At 43.0% G+C, this 16,166-nt stretch overlaps 1 protein-coding gene and 1 long non-coding RNA gene across 2 annotated transcripts in view; both read left to right on the top strand.

Annotated features, from left to right (window-relative positions):
• Window positions 1-8,227, top strand: part of LOC311118667 (E3 ubiquitin-protein ligase Mdm2-like) — an 80,204-nt gene extending 71,977 nt beyond the window's left edge. The window contains exon 7 of the mRNA XM_084193455.1: window positions 6,573-8,227. Coding sequence (XP_084049581.1) covers window positions 6,573-7,205 — 633 coding nt within the window. The 3' untranslated portion in view covers window positions 7,206-8,227. The remainder of the gene's footprint in view (window positions 1-6,572) is intronic.
• Window positions 8,228-13,018: 4,791 nt separating this feature from the next.
• LOC311118666 lies at window positions 13,019-14,427 on the top strand. Its single transcript, XR_014611836.1, has 3 exons — window positions 13,019-13,815; window positions 14,126-14,229; window positions 14,384-14,427. It is a non-coding gene; the product is annotated as an uncharacterized lncRNA (long non-coding RNA).
• Window positions 14,428-16,166: the final 1,739 nt, after the last annotated feature.

The raw sequence follows: 16,166 nt of genomic DNA, 5'->3' as shown, positions 1-16,166 counted from the left end.
TCTAGTTGTATGGCCTGTTGTATAATCTAGTTGTATGGCCTGTTGTCTAATCTAGTTGTATGGCCTGTTGTCTAATCTAGTTGTATGGCCTGTTGTATAATCTAGTTGTATGGCCTGTTGTCTAATCTAGTGGTGTTGTCTAATCTAGTTGTATGGCCTGTTGTCTAATCTAGTTGTATGGCCTGTTGTCTAATCTAGTGGTGTTGTCTAATCTAGTTGTATGGCCTGTTGTCTAATCTAGTTGTATGGCCTGTTGTCTAATCTAGTTGTATGGCCTGTTGTCTAATCTAGTTGTATGGCCTGTTGTCTAATCTAGCTGTATGGCCTGTTGTCTAATCTAGTTGTATGGCCTGTTGTCTAATCTAGTTGTATGGCCTGTTGTCTAATCTAGCTGTATGGCCTGTTGTCTAATCTAGTTGTATGGCCTGTTGTCTAATCTAGCTGTATGGCCTGTTGTCTAATCTAGTTGTATGGCCTGTTGTCTAATCTAGTTGTATGGCCTGTTGTATAATCTAGTTGTATGGCCTGTTGTCTAATCTAGTTGTATGGCCTGTTGTCTAATCTAGTTGTATGGCCTGTTGTCTAATCTAGTTGTATGGCCTGTTGTATAATCTAGTGGTGTTGTCTAATCTAGTTGTATGGCCTGTTGTCTAATCTAGTTGTATGGCCTGTTGTCTAATCTAGTGGTGTTGTCTAATCTAGTTGTATGGCCTGTTGTCTAATCTAGTTGTATGGCCTGTTGTCTAATCTAGTGGTGTTGTCTAATCTAGTTGTATGGCCTGTTGTCTAATCTAGTTGTATGGCCTGTTGTCTAATCTAGTTGTATGGCCTGTTGTCTAATCTAGTTGTATGGCCTGTTGTCTAATCTAGCTGTATGGCCTGTTGTCTAATCTAGTTGTATGGCCTGTTGTCTAATCTAGTTGTATGGCCTGTTGTCTAATCTAGCTGTATGGCCTGTTGTCTAATCTAGTTGTATGGCCTGTTGTCTAATCTAGCTGTATGGCCTGTTGTCTAATCTAGTTGTATGGCCTGTTGTCTAATCTAGTTGTATGGCCTGTTGTATAATCTAGTTGTATGGCCTGTTGTCTAATCTAGTTGTATGGCCTGTTGTCTAATCTAGTTGTATGGCCTGTTGTCTAATCTAGTTGTATGGCCTGTTGTATAATCTAGTTGTATGGCCTGTTGTCTAATCTAGTTGTATGGCCTGTTGTCTAATCTAGTTGTATGGCCTGTTGTATAATCTAGTTGTATGGCCTGTTGTCTAATCTAGTGGTGTTGTCTAATCTAGTTGTATGGCCTGTTGTCTAATCTAGTTGTATGGCCTGTTGTCTAATCTAGTGGTGTTGTCTAATCTAGTTGTATGGCCTGTTGTCTAATCTAGTTGTATGGCCTGTTGTCTAATCTAGCTGTATGGCCTGTTGTCTAATCTAGTTGTATTGCCAGTTGTCTAATCTAGCTGTATTGCCTGTTGTCTAATCTAGTTGTATGGCCTGTTGTCTAATCTAGTTGTATGGCCTGTTGTCTAATCTAGTTGTATGGCCTGTTGTCTAATCTAGTTGTATGGCCTGTTGTCTAATCTAGCTGTATGGCCTGTTATCTAATCTAGTTGTATGGCCTGTTGTCTAATCTAGTGGTGTTGTCTAATCTAGTTGTATGGCCTGTTGTCTAATCTAGTTGTATGGCCTGTTGTCTAATCTAGTTGTATGGCCTGTTGTCTAATCTAGTTGTATGGCCTGTTGTCTAATCTAGTTGTATGGCCTGTTGTCTAATCTAGTTGTATGGCCTGTTGTATAATCTAGTTGTATGGCCTGTTGTCTAATCTAGTTGTATGGCCTGTTGTCTAATCTAGTTGTATGGCCTGTTGTATAATCTAGTTGTATGGCCTGTTGTCTAATCTAGTGGTGTTGTCTAATCTAGTTGTATGGCCTGTTGTCTAATCTAGTTGTATGGCCTGTTGTCTAATCTAGTGGTGTTGTCTAATCTAGTTGTATGGCCTGTTGTCTAATCTAGTTGTATGGCCTGTTGTCTAATCTAGTTGTATGGCCTGTTGTATAATCTAGTTGTATGGCCTGTTGTCTAATCTAGTGGTGTTGTCTAATCTAGTTGTATGGCCTGTTGTCTAATCTAGTGGTGTTGTCTAATCTAGTTGTATGGCCTGTTGTCTAATCTAGTTGTATGGCCTGTTGTCTAATCTAGTTGTATGGCCTGTTGTCTAATCTAGTTGTATGGCCTGTTGTCTAATCTAGCTGTATGGCCTGTTGTCTAATCTAGTTGTATGGCCTGTTGTCTAATCTAGTTGTATGGCCTGTTGTCTAATCTAGCTGTATGGCCTGTTGTCTAATCTAGTTGTATGGCCTGTTGTCTAATCTAGCTGTATGGCCTGTTGTCTAATCTAGTTGTATGGCCTGTTGTCTAATCTAGTTGTATGGCCTGTTGTATAATCTAGTTGTATGGCCTGTTGTCTAATCTAGTTGTATGGCCTGTTGTCTAATCTAGTTGTATGGCCTGTTGTATAATCTAGTTGTATGGCCTGTTGTCTAATCTAGTGGTGTTGTCTAATCTAGTTGTATGGCCTGTTGTCTAATCTAGTTGTATGGCCTGTTGTCTAATCTAGTGGTGTTGTCTAATCTAGTTGTATGGCCTGTTGTCTAATCTAGTTGTATGGCCTGTTGTCTAATCTAGTGGTGTTGTCTAATCTAGTTGTATGGCCTGTTGTCTAATCTAGTTGTATGGCCTGTTGTCTAATCTAGTTGTATGGCCTGTTGTCTAATCTAGTTGTATGGCCTGTTGTCTAATCTAGCTGTATGGCCTGTTGTCTAATCTAGTTGTATGGCCTGTTGTCTAATCTAGTGGTGTTGTCTAATCTAGTTGTATGGCCTGTTGTCTAATCTAGTGGTGTTGTCTAATCTAGCTGTATGGCCTGTTGTATAATCTAGCTGTATTGCCTGTTGTCTAATCTAGTTGTATTGCCTGTTGTCTAATCTAGCTGTATTGCCTGTTGTCTAATCTAGTTGTACGGCCTGTTGTCTAATCTAGTTGTATGGCCTGTTGTCTAATCTAGTTGTATGGCCTGTTGTCTAATCTAGTTGTATGGCCTGTTGTCTAATCTAGTTGTAGTGTCTGTTGTCTAATCTAGCTGTATGGCCTGTTGTCTAATCTAGCTGTATTGCCTGTTGTCTAATCTAGTTGTATGGCCTGTTGTTTAATCTAGTGGTGTTGTCTAATCTAGTTGTATGGCCTGTTGTCTAATCTAGTTGTATGGCCTGTTGTCTAATCTAGCTGTATTGCCAGTTGTCTAATCTAGCTGTATTGCCTGTTGTCTAATCTAGTTGTATGGCCTGTTGTCTAATCTAGTTGTATGGCCTGTTCTCTAATCTAGTTGTATGGCCTGTTGTCTAATCTAGCTGTATGGCCTGTTATCTAATCTAATTGTATGGCCTGTTGTCTAATCTAGTGGTGTTGTCTAATCTAGTTGTATGGCCTGTTGTCTAATCTAGTTGTATGGCCTGTTGTCTAATCTAGTTGTATGGCCTGTTGTCTAATCTAGTTGTATGGCCTGTTGTCTAATCTAGTTGTATGGCCTGTTGTATAATCTAGTTGTATGGCCTGTTGTCTAATCTAGTTGTATGGCCTGTTGTCTAATCTAGTTGTATGGCCTGTTGTATAATCTAGTTGTATGGCCTGTTGTCTAATCTAGTGGTGTTGTCTAATCTAGTTGTATGGCCTGTTGTCTAATCTAGTTGTATGGCCTGTTGTCTAATCTAGTGGTGTTGTCTAATCTAGTTGTATGGCCTGTTGTCTAATCTAGTTGTATGGCCTGTTGTCTAATCTAGTTGTATGGCCTGTTGTCTAATCTAGTTGTATGGCCTGTTGTCTAATCTAGCTGTATGGCCTGTTGTCTAATCTAGTTGTATGGCCTGTTGTCTAATCTAGTTGTATGGCCTGTTGTCTAATCTAGCTGTATGGCCTGTTGTCTAATCTAGTTGTATGGCCTGTTGTCTAATCTAGCTGTATGGCCTGTTGTCTAATCTAGTTGTATGGCCTGTTGTCTAATCTAGTTGTATGGCCTGTTGTATAATCTAGTTGTATGGCCTGTTGTCTAATCTAGTTGTATGGCCTGTTGTCTAATCTAGTTGTATGGCCTGTTGTATAATCTAGTTGTATGGCCTGTTGTCTAATCTAGTGGTGTTGTCTAATCTAGTTGTATGGCCTGTTGTCTAATCTAGTTGTATGGCCTGTTGTCTAATCTAGTGGTGTTGTCTAATCTAGTTGTATGGCCTGTTGTCTAATCTAGTTGTATGGCCTGTTGTCTAATCTAGCTGTATGGCCTGTTGTCTAATCTAGTTGTATTGCCAGTTGTCTAATCTAGCTGTATTGCCTGTTGTCTAATCTAGTTGTATGGCCTGTTGTCTAATCTAGTTGTATGGCCTGTTGTCTAATCTAGTTGTATGGCCTGTTGTCTAATCTAGTTGTATGGCCTGTTGTCTAATCTAGCTGTATGGCCTGTTATCTAATCTAGTTGTATGGCCTGTTGTCTAATCTAGTGGTGTTGTCTAATCTAGTTGTATGGCCTGTTGTCTAATCTAGTTGTATGGCCTGTTGTCTAATCTAGTTGTATGGCCTGTTGTCTAATCTAGTTGTATGGCCTGTTGTCTAATCTAGTTGTATGGCCTGTTGTCTAATCTAGTTGTATGGCCTGTTGTATAATCTAGTTGTATGGCCTGTTGTCTAATCTAGTTGTATGGCCTGTTGTCTAATCTAGTTGTATGGCCTGTTGTATAATCTAGTTGTATGGCCTGTTGTCTAATCTAGTGGTGTTGTCTAATCTAGTTGTATGGCCTGTTGTCTAATCTAGTTGTATGGCCTGTTGTCTAATCTAGTGGTGTTGTCTAATCTAGTTGTATGGCCTGTTGTCTAATCTAGTTGTATGGCCTGTTGTCTAATCTAGTTGTATGGCCTGTTGTCTAATCTAGTTGTATGGCCTGTTGTCTAATCTAGCTGTATGGCCTGTTGTCTAATCTAGTTGTATGGCCTGTTGTCTAATCTAGTTGTATGGCCTGTTGTCTAATCTAGCTGTATGGCCTGTTGTCTAATCTAGTTGTATGGCCTGTTGTCTAATCTAGCTGTATGGCCTGTTGTCTAATCTAGTTGTATGGCCTGTTGTCTAATCTAGTTGTATGGACTGTTGTCTAATCTAGTTGTATGGCCTGTTGTCTAATCTAGCTGTATGGCCTGTTGTCTAATCTAGTTGTATGGCCTGTTGTCTAATCTAGTTGTATTGCCTGTTGTATAATCTAGCTTTATGGCCTGTTGTATAATCTAGTTGTATGGCCTGTTGTCTAATCTAGTTGTATTGCCTGTTGTCTAATCTAGCTGTATGGCCTGTTGTATAATCTAGCTGTATGGCCTGTTGTATAATCTAGTTGTATGGCCTGTTGTCTAATCTAGTTGTATTGCCTGTTGTCTAATCTAGCTGTATGGCCTGTTGTATAATCTAGTTGTATGGCCTGTTGTCTAATCTAGTTTTATTGCCTGTTGTCTAATCTAGTTGTATGGCCTGTTGTCTAATCTAGCTGTATGGCCTGTTGTCTAATCTAGCTGTATGGCCTGTTGTCTAATCTAGCTGTATGGCCTGTTGTCTAATCTAGTTGTATGGCCTGTTGTCTAATCTAGCTGTATGGCCTGTTGTCTAATCTAGCTGTATGGCCTGTTGTCTAATCTAGTTGTATGGCCTGTTGTCTAATCTAGCGGTGTCGTCCAATTTAGCTCTATTATCTGTTGTTTAATCTAGTTGTAATGTCTGTTGTCTAATCTAGCGCTGTTGTTTAATCTAGCGCTGTCGTCTGTCTAATCTAGCGGTGTCGTCTGTCTAATCTAGCGGTGTCGTCTGTCTAATCTAATCTAGCGGTGTCGTCTGTCTAATCTAATCTAGCGGTGTCGTCTGTCTAATCTAATCTAGCGCTGTCGTCTGTCTAATCTAGCGGTGTCGTCTGTCTAATCTAATCTAGCGCTGTCGTCTGTCTAATCTAGCCGTGTCGTCTGTCTAATCTAATCTAGCGCTGTCGTCTGTCTAATCTAGCGGTGTCGTCTGTCTAATCTAATCTAGCGGTGTCGTCTGTCTAATCTAATCTAGCGCTGTCGTCTGTCTAATCTAGCGGTGTCGTCTGTCTAATCTAATCTAGCGGTGTCGTCTGTCTAATCTAATCTAGCGGTGTCTTCTGTCTAATCTAGCGGTGTCGTCTGTCTAATCTAATCTAGCGGTGTCGTCTGTCTAATCTAATCTAGCGGTGTCGTCTGTCTAATCTAGCGGTGTCGTCTGTCTAATCTAGCGGTGTCGTCTGTCTAATCTAGCGGTGTCGTCTGTCTAGTCTAGCGGTGTCGTCTGTCTAGTCTAGCGGTGTCGTCTGTCTAATCTAGTGGTGTCGTCTGTCTAATCTAGCGGTGTCGTCTGTCTAATCTAGCGGTGTCGTCTGTCTAATCTAGCGGTGTCGTCTGTCTAATCTAGCGGTGTCGTCTGTCTAATCTAGCGGTGTCGTCTGTCTAATCTAGCGGTGTCGTCTGTTGTGTTTCAGGACTACTGGAAGTGCTCGAAGTGTGAGGAGTTGAACCCTCCCCTGCCCCGTAACTGCAACCGCTGCTGGAAGCTAAGAAAGGACTGGTTTCCCCAGTCTGACAGCAACTCTGCTATCACCACCACCACCACCACCATGGCCCCCAACCTCAAACCTTCGTCCCCCAAGCTTTCCCCAGCCCCGACAGAGACAGACGAGACCGAGGCTGAAGGACTGGATGTCCCAGACGGGAAGAGAGCCCAGTCGCCCCTTCCCTTCCTCAAAGACTCCCAGGAATTGGTGTCCATCTCTGGCCCCGATTCCAAAGAGTCAGCCTGCTCCTCCCAGCCCTCCACCTCTTCTTCTTCTTCCAGTGGTGTAGGCTCAGGCTCGTCCTCTAGCGCCCCCTTCAGCCAGGAAGTGATGGCACCAGACCTGGAGCGCTTCAACAGCCAGGAGGCTCACCTCCCCGCCAGCTGCCTGGAGCCCTGCGTCATCTGTCAGACCAGGCCCAAGAACGGCTGCATTGTACACGGACGCACCGGACACCTCATGGCCTGTTACACCTGCGCCAAGAAACTGAAGAAGAGGAACAAGCTGTGTCCAGTCTGCAGGGAGCCCATCCAGTCCGTCGTCTTCATTTATCTCAGCTGAGGACGGCTATCGGCTAGACTGGCTTGCATCCCAAATAGAAGTCTATTCCCTATGTAGTGCACTACTTTCAACCATGGCCCATAGGGCTCCGGTCAAAAGTAGTGCACTATATAGGGAATAGGGTGCCATTCTCTGGTCTAAAGTAGTGCACTACATAGGGAATAGGGTGCCGTTTAGGATGTAACCTATAGCTACACCCACTCCCTGATCCAAAACACCATACCTCAGAATTAATAAATGTGTATATATGTTTCATTGTTTATTTGGAAGTGGTTTTATTTCTGAACGGTCTGAGTGTCTTGACTCTACCAAGCAAGGTGCCAGTTGTTGATTTGTGATGGATTTATAGTGATAATAATCTCCTGATGTGTTCTATCTAGGGTTTCAAATGGATCAAATTCTGTTAGCAGTGATATATTCACTTTATTTTATTAGTTTGATTTGAATAAAGTATGTCTATCAAAATAACACTTATATATTGGGAACTATGGTCGTTTTTGTTGTTTTATTTTTCACCTAGTCTTCCCTCTATCCTGCACAGATGATTTTGATAATGATAGTCTTATAATTGGATCTATAATGATATGGGGTAAATCTATGTGAAAGTCAACGTTCACCGGCAGAAAGAGACATTTGTTGTTTGTTGTTGCCGAGGGGACTACTTTTCATTAAATCTCAGCAAACATGCCCTATTCCCTTTATAGTGCACTACTATTGACCAGGGCCCATGGGGTGCCATTTGGGCTGCACGCTTAACACTGAAGCGCTGCTACTTTCTCAAGTCTCAACCCGGGCAAGCCAACTGACTGAAGTTAAACATTTAAGGCTGTCGTTATGCCGTTGGAGCGCTGAAGAGACCTTTGAATGATATTAAAATCAGGTTTTGATTTGTGTGGGCTGACGTGTTTTTGGTTTGACGTGTTTCGGCGCACAATTGGCCCAGCGTCGTCCGGGTTTGGCCAGGGGTAGGCCGTCATTGTAAATAAGAATTTGTTCTTGTTAAATAAAGGTTAAATAATGAATGTGGTAATTTGCTCTTATGCTAATGATCTAACTTTTTACCTTTGTGTAAAGCGTTATTCCATTAACAATGTGTGATCTACATTACATATACACAAAAGTATGTGGACACTTTCACATTTGTGGATTCGGCCATTTCAGCCACACCCGTTGCTGACAGGTGTATACAAATCGAGCACACCGCCATGCAATCTCCATAAAAACAAACGTTGGCAGTAGAATGGCCTTACTGAAGAGCTCCGCGACTTTCAACGTGGCACCGTCACAGGATGCCACCTTTCCAACAAGTCAGTTCGCCATGCTAGAGCTGGCCTTGTCAACTGTAAGTGCTGTTATTGTGGAGTGGAAATGTCTAGGAGCAACAACGGCTCAGCCGCGAAGTGGTAGGCCACACAAGCTCACAGAACGGGACCGCCGAGTGCTGAAGCGCGTAGCGAGTAAAAATCGTCTGTCCTCGGTTGCATCACTCACTACCGAGTTCCAAACTGCCTCTGGAAGCAGCGTCAGAACAAGAACTGTTCGTCGGGAGTCTTCATGAAATGGGTTTCCATGGCCGAGCAGCCGCACACAAGCCTAAGATCACCAATGCCAAGCATCGCCTGGAGTGGTGTAAAGCTCGCCGCCATTGGACTCTGGAGCAGTGGAAACGCGTTCTCTGGAGTGATGAATCACGCTTCACCATCTGGCAGTCCGACGGACGAATCTGGGTTTGGCGGATGCCAGGAAAACGCTACCTGCCCACCTTGCAGAGTGCCTACTGTAAAGTTTGGTGGAGGAGGAATAATGGTCGGGGGCTGTTTTTCATGGTTCGGGCTAGGCCCCTTAGTTCCAGTGAAGGGAAATTGTAACGCTACGGCATACAATTACATTCTAGACGATTCTGTGCTTCTAACTTTGTGGCAACAGTTTGGGGAAGGCCCTTTCCTGTTTCAGCATGACAATGCCCCCGTGCACAAAGCGAGGTCCATACAGAAATGGTTTGTCGAGGTCGGTGTGGAAGAACTTGACTGGCCTGCACAGAGCCCTGACCTCAACCCCATCTAACACCTTTGGGATGATTTGGAACGCCGACTGTGAGCCAGGCTTAATCGCCCAACATCAGTGCCCGACCTCACTAATGCTTGTGGCTGAATGAAAACAAGTCCCCACAGCAATGTTCCAACATCTAGTGGAAAGTCTTCCCAGAAGAGTGGAGGCTGTTATAGCAGCAAAGGGGGGACCAACTCCATATTAATGCCATGATTATAGAATGAGATGTTCGACAAGCAGGTATCAACATACTTTTCATCGTTGTGCCAAAATGTCAATGTGTGACATTAGGTCTAAATTATTTCCATGTGTATTTCCAGAAATAGAGGTGAATAAACTTAGGCCAAACTTTGTTTATTGTATTTATTCAAATACCATTTAAACATTTAAAACTCTTATTCCATTTTCTTCATTTCACATAGGTCAAATCTGTGACATCAATTTCCCATTCAGTGTAATGGAGTTCAGTGTAATGGAGTTCAGTGTCATGGAGTTCAGCGTCATGGAGTTCAGCGTAATGGAGTTCAGCGTCATGGAGTTCAGCGTCATGGAGTTCAGCCTCATGGAGTTCAGCGTAATGGAGTTCAGCGTAATGGAGTTCAGCCTCATGGAGTTCAGCCTCATGGAGTTCAGCGTCATGGAGTTCAGCCTCATGGAGTTCAGCATCATGGAGTTCAGCGTCATGGAGTTCAGCCTCATGGAGTTCAGCGTCATGGAGTTCAGCGTCATGGAGTTCAGCGTCATGGAGTTCAGCGTCATGGAGTTCAGCGTCATGGAGTTCAGCGTCATGGAGTTCAGCGTAATGGAGTTCAGCCTCATGGAGTTCAGCGTCATGGAGTTCAGCGTAATGGAGTTCAGCCTCATGGAGTTCAGCGTCATGGAGTTCAGCGTCATGGAGTTCAGCCTCATGGAGTTCAGCGTCATGGAGTTCAGCGTCATGGAGTTCAGCGTCATGGAGTTCAAATTAACACTTACAGTGGGGAGAACAAGTATTTGATACACTGCCGATTTTGCAGGTTTTCCTACTTACAAAGCATGTAGAGGTCTGTCATTTTTATCATCGGTACACTTCAACTGTGAGAGACGGAATCTAAAACAAAAATCCAGAAAATCACATTGTATGATTTTTAAGTAATTAATTTGCATTTTATTGCATGACATAAGTATTTGATACATCAGAAAAGCAGAACTTAATATTTGGTACAGAAACCTTTGTTTGCAATTACAGAGATCATACGTTTCCTGTAGGTCTTGACCAGGTTTGCACACACTGCAGCAGGGATTTTGGCCCACTCCTCCATACAGACCTTCTCCAGATCCTTCAGGTTTCGGGGCTGTCGCTGGGCAATACAGACTTTCAGCTCCCTCCTAAGATTTTCTATTGTGTTCAGGTCTGGAGACTGGCTAGGCCACTCCAGGACCTTGAGATGCTTCTTACGGAGCCACTCCTTAGTTGCCCTGGCTGTGTGTTTCTGGTCGTTGTCGTGCTGGAAGACCCAGCCACGACCCATCTTCAATGCTCTTACTGAGGGAAGGAGGTTGTTGGCCAAGATCTCGCGATACATGGCCCCATCCATCCTCCCCTCAATACGATGCAGTCGTCCTGTCCCCTTTGCAGAAAAGCATCCCCAAAGAATGATGTTTCATTCACATTTACATTTTAGTCATTTAGCAGACGCTCTTATCCAGAGCGAGTTTCCACCTCCATGCTTCACGGTTGGGATGGTGTTCTTGGGGTTGTACTCATCCTTCTTCTTCCTCCAAACACGGCGAGTGGAGTTTAGACCAAAAAGCTATATTTTTGTCTCATCAGACCACATGACCTTCTCCCATTCCTCCTCTGGATCATCCAGATGGTCATTGGCAAACTTCAGACGGGCCTGGACATGCGCTGGCTTGAGCAGGGGGACCTTGCGTGCGCTGCAGGATTTTATTCCATGACGGCGTAGTGTGTTACTAATGGTTTTCTTTGAGACTGTGGTCCCAGCTCTCTTCAGGTCATTGACCAGGTCCTGCCGTGTAGTTCTGGGCTGATCCCTCACCTTCCTCATGATCATTGATGCCCCACGAGGTGAGATCTTGCATGGAGCCCCAGACCGAGGGTGATTGACCGTCATCTTGAACTTCTTCCATTTTCTAATAATTGCGCCAACAGTTGTTGCCTTCTCACCAAGCTGCTTGCCTATTGTCCTGTAGCCCATCCCAGCCTTGTGCAGGTCTACAATTTTATCCCTGATGTCCTTACACAGCTCTCTGGTCTTGGCCATTGTGGAGAGGTTGGAGTCTGTTTGATTGAGTATGTGGACAGGTGTCTTTTATACAGGTAACGAGTTCAAACAGGTGCAGTTAATACAGGTAATGAGTGGCGAACAGGAGGGCTTCTTAAAGAAAAAATAACAGGTCTGTGAGAGCCGGAATTCTTACTGGTTGGTAGGTGATCAAATACTTATGTCATGCAATAAAATGCAAATGAATTACTTAAAAATCATACAATGTGATTTTCTGGATTTTTGTTTTAGATTCCGTCTCTCACAGTTGAAGTGTCCCGATGATAAAAATGACAGACCTCTACATGCTTTGTAAGTAGGAAAACCTGCAAAATCGGCAGTGTATCAAATACTTGTTCTCCCCACTGTATATATTGGTAACGATGGTAGTTTTTGTTGTTTTATTTTCACCTAGTCTTCCCTCTATCCTGCACAGATGATTTTGATAATGATAGTCTTATAATTGGATCTATAATGATATGGGGTAAATCTATGTGAAAGTCAACGTTCACTGGCAGAAAGAGACATTTGTTGTTCGTTGTTGCCGAGTGGGTAGTTGCTAGGGGACTACTTTTCATTAAATCTCAGCAAACATGCCTCAACCTGTTCTCTCCTCCCATCTAGTACTTACCCCACCTGACAAGCCTCCCATCTAGTACTTACCCCACCTGACAAGCCTCCCATCTAGGGGTGTAACGATCCATCTACTACATCGATGTATCGATTTATATTCTTATGATCCAACTACATCGATCTGTGCTCGGCGAGTTGGCCTTTTGGACAACATATATCAATCTAACATCGTTTTAAAATGTAATAAATCGATTGTATCGATACTAGGAAATAACCCATTGGATTTAAGCACGTCAGACTTTATATGGATGTTTTTTCTTAGCACTTTTAATGATAAAGGCTTTAAACATTACTCGATTCAGTCTGCCTACGAGCCAGAAGCCGACGAGCGAGAAATTATCAAGCCACCATTGGGTGTGGAAACACTTTGGCTTTTGCAAAGACAGAGATGTTCTAAATAAGTCGCTCGCTGTTTGTAGGATATGTAAAGGTCAAGTAAAGTACAACGGCAACACGACAAATCTCTCCAACCACCTACTAAGGCGCCATGGGATTTCACACAACACCGACCGTCCAGGCACCTCTTGCAGCGTTCCCGCTGCTACAGCAGCGAAAGGTAAAGTAAACTCTGGAGAAGCCTCAGGTCTCGCCTGCATGTTTAGTCAGAGACTAGGCCAAAACTCAGCTCGGGCGAAAAACATCACGGCAACAATTGCCAAGTTTATCTGCAAAGACATGCGACCCTACAGTGTGGTTGAAAATCCGGGATTCCGTGAAATGATTCAAACATTGGAGCCAAGGTACACAATACCAAGCCGACAACACATCTCAGAAAAGGTTATTCCTGCATTGTACGAAAGTACTAAGAATGATGTGAAGCTGTCGCTTTCTCAAGCTGAATGAGTAGCGATAATGACAGATGGCTGGACGTCATGCTCAAATCAAGGGTATGTGACAATTACCTCTCATCACATTGATCCGGAGTGGAAAATGAAGACCTTTGATCTGCTAACCAGAGTTTTAAATGAAGCCCATACTGGTAAAAATATTGGCGCGTTACTGCGTGAAGCCTGCATGGAGTGGAAAATCTACGACAAGAATCCTGCCATCGTCACAGATAACGCCAGGAATATGATTGTGGCCGGTGCAGAAGCCCAGTTCAGTCCACACATTACCTGCTTCGCACATACACTCAACCTTGCCTCGCAGAAGGGTTTGGGGGTGGACCGTGCTTCCAGGTTGTTGGGGAAAGTGCGAAAAATTGTTGGATATTTTCACCGCAGCCCGATTGCATGTCACACCCTACAGGAAAAACAAACTGATGGATTCACCAAAACATAAACTGATCCAAGACATAATCACCAGATGGAACAGTTCATTCGAAATGCTTGAACGTTTTTTGGAACAACAGCCAGCTATAATGGCAACTCTGATGTCCAAGGATCTACGAAAGGGGGTCACAGATGTAGGCACGCTGAGTGAGAGTGATATTGCCAACATGGATGACATTGTTCAGTTGATGGGTCCTGTCAAAATGGCAACCACTGTGATGTATGAAGAAGACCAGCCAACTCTCTCTGTAATTGCTCCTCTTCAAGCAAAACTGCTGAAACACCTACAGCCATGCGAAGACGACTCAACCCTGGTTGCAGAGATTAAGAGGGTGATGGCCAGTGACCTCTCCACACGCTACAGAGGCACCCAAGATGCTCTCAACATAGGTAATTAATTTGGAGTCTTAATTAAAATCAACTTGGTTAATATTTTAGGTTATTAGACTGTATTAATTTGTAAAATGCCACACCTTTGCGTTTTCAAGTTTGAATTTGAGTTGTTTTTTCATATGGAAAAGTAAACAAGAAATTCTTAGTTCATGGTGGCTTTACATCATCACTGTGCCACATTTCTTTTAAACATACTAAAGTTTAATCTTCTGATTATTTTGTGTATGAGGAGGTGGTCATCACTTGCAATTTCAGGTCAACTTAATTTAATTATGCAATGAATGCAATATTCTTGTTCTTTAAACAGCATCAGCGTTGGACCCGTGATTTAAAGAACTGCCCTACCTGGAAAAAGAGGACAGAGAACAGGTCTACACAAAACTGGTTTTAGAGGCAGAAGTGTCCCACCAGGTAACTCTTCTCTCCTCTTTCCTCTGCTCTTTTCTCTTCTCCCCTTTCATTTGTCCTCTCTCAAATCTCATCTGTTCTTTATCTTCCTCTAAATTTATGTGTGCAGTATTACAGAGCAGAAATTTGAACAGTTCACACATTCTTACATCAATAGATGCAAGCAATGGGAAATCAGGAGGAAGATGAGGGAAGCTCAAGCACAAAGCTGTCAGGATTCAATGAAGAGACCACAGGTGTGTTTCATGTGATACCAATAAAAGATTGTTGTTGTTTTGTATTAATGAGAAACATGACTATATTTTGAAATATATTTCTTATATTGTAGCTCCAAATGAGTCACCTCCTTGTAAGAAGAAAGCCTTAGATGCGCTGTTTGGCGATTCCTTCACCCAAAGAGAAAGAAAATCCACAAGCGAGACAGCCAGAGCAGAGGTGTTAAGGTACCGAGCAAAAGATGCGTTGCCTTTGACTGAAAATGCCATGAAGTGGTGGAGATCTCAGGAGAAAGAGCTACCTGTACTTTCCACCCTTGCTAAACGGTACCTGTGCATTCCAGGCACCAGTGTGCCAGCAGAACGAGTTTTTAGTACTGCTGGCGACATAGTGAACGCACAGAGAAGTGTTCTGCGGCCAGATCATGTTGATCAGTTGATATTTTTGAAAAAAAATCTGTAGTCATTGAAGAGTAGCCTAGTAGGTTACACTTGATCTTTTGTTGAATATTGTTTGTTTATTAAAATGAGAGTAGTAGCAGGTTCATCCACTGCTCATTCAACCTGAAGAAATGTTGGTTGCACTTTATTTTTGATATTAATACTGTATTTGTATTGTAATGTTGAAAAACAAAAGCAGAAGTAGCAGGTAAACCTACTGTTGAACTGTACTTTTATTGAAAATGTATTGAATATTGAAAATGAGATCAGACAATTTTAACTTCCTGTTAATTCAACCTAAAGTGTTGTTTGCACTTTATTCAAATAAAATGTGAATGCATTTGCCATTCATTGTTGTTTACTTGTTTATTTATATTCATAATTAATTGATACCTGATTCCATTACAAGAAACAGGAATCTAGGAAACTTCACCTGCACTGTCCAGTATCCAGGTATTTATTTCAGTCACACTGGTTGAATTTTTGGCTAAAAGGTTACTGAATCGATTTCAAGTCACTGAATCGTTTCGGATCGTATCATTCTAAATGAACCAATATCGTCCTTGAATCGTATCGACAACCACGAATCGTGATACAAATCGAATCGTTGTTAAAACGAATCGTTACACCCCTACTCCCATCTAATACTTACCCCACCTGACAAGCATCCCATCTAGTACTTCTAGCCTTCTTTGCTTTTCCCCTCCACTGTGATCTTAGTCTTGGCTGTCATGGCTTTCCCCTCCACAGTGATCTTAGTCATGGCTTTCCCCTCCACAGTGATCTTCGTCTTGGCTGTCATGGCTTTCCCCTCCACAGTGATCTTAGTCTTGGCTGTCATGGCTTTCCCCTCCACAGTGATCTTAGTCTTGGCTGTCATGGCTTTCCCCTCCACAGTGATCTTAGTCATGGCTTTCCCCTCCACTGTGATCTTAGTCTTGGCTGTCATGGCTTTCCCCTCCACAGTGATCTTAGTCTTGGCTTTCCCCTCCACAGTGATCTTAGTCATGGCTTTCCCCTCCACTGTGATCTTAGTCTTGGCTGTCATGGCTTTCCCCTCCACAGTGATCTTAGTCATGGCTTTCCCCTCCACAGTGATCTTAGTCTTGGCTTTCCCCTCCACTGTGATCTTAGTCATGGCTTTCCCCTCCACAGTGATCTTAGTCTTGGCTTTCCCCTCCACAGTGATCTTAGTCATGGCTTTCCCCTCCACTGTGATCTTAGTCTTGGCTTTCCCCTCCACTGTGATCTTAGTCATGGCTTTCCCCTCCACTGTGATCTTAG

This window comes from Coregonus lavaretus (assembly GCF_964263955.1).
Source record: "Coregonus lavaretus genome assembly, contig: HAP1_SCAFFOLD_603, whole genome shotgun sequence".
NCBI lineage: Eukaryota > Metazoa > Chordata > Actinopteri > Salmoniformes > Salmonidae > Coregonus > Coregonus lavaretus.
This window is presented reverse-complemented; position numbering and strand designations above follow the sequence as displayed.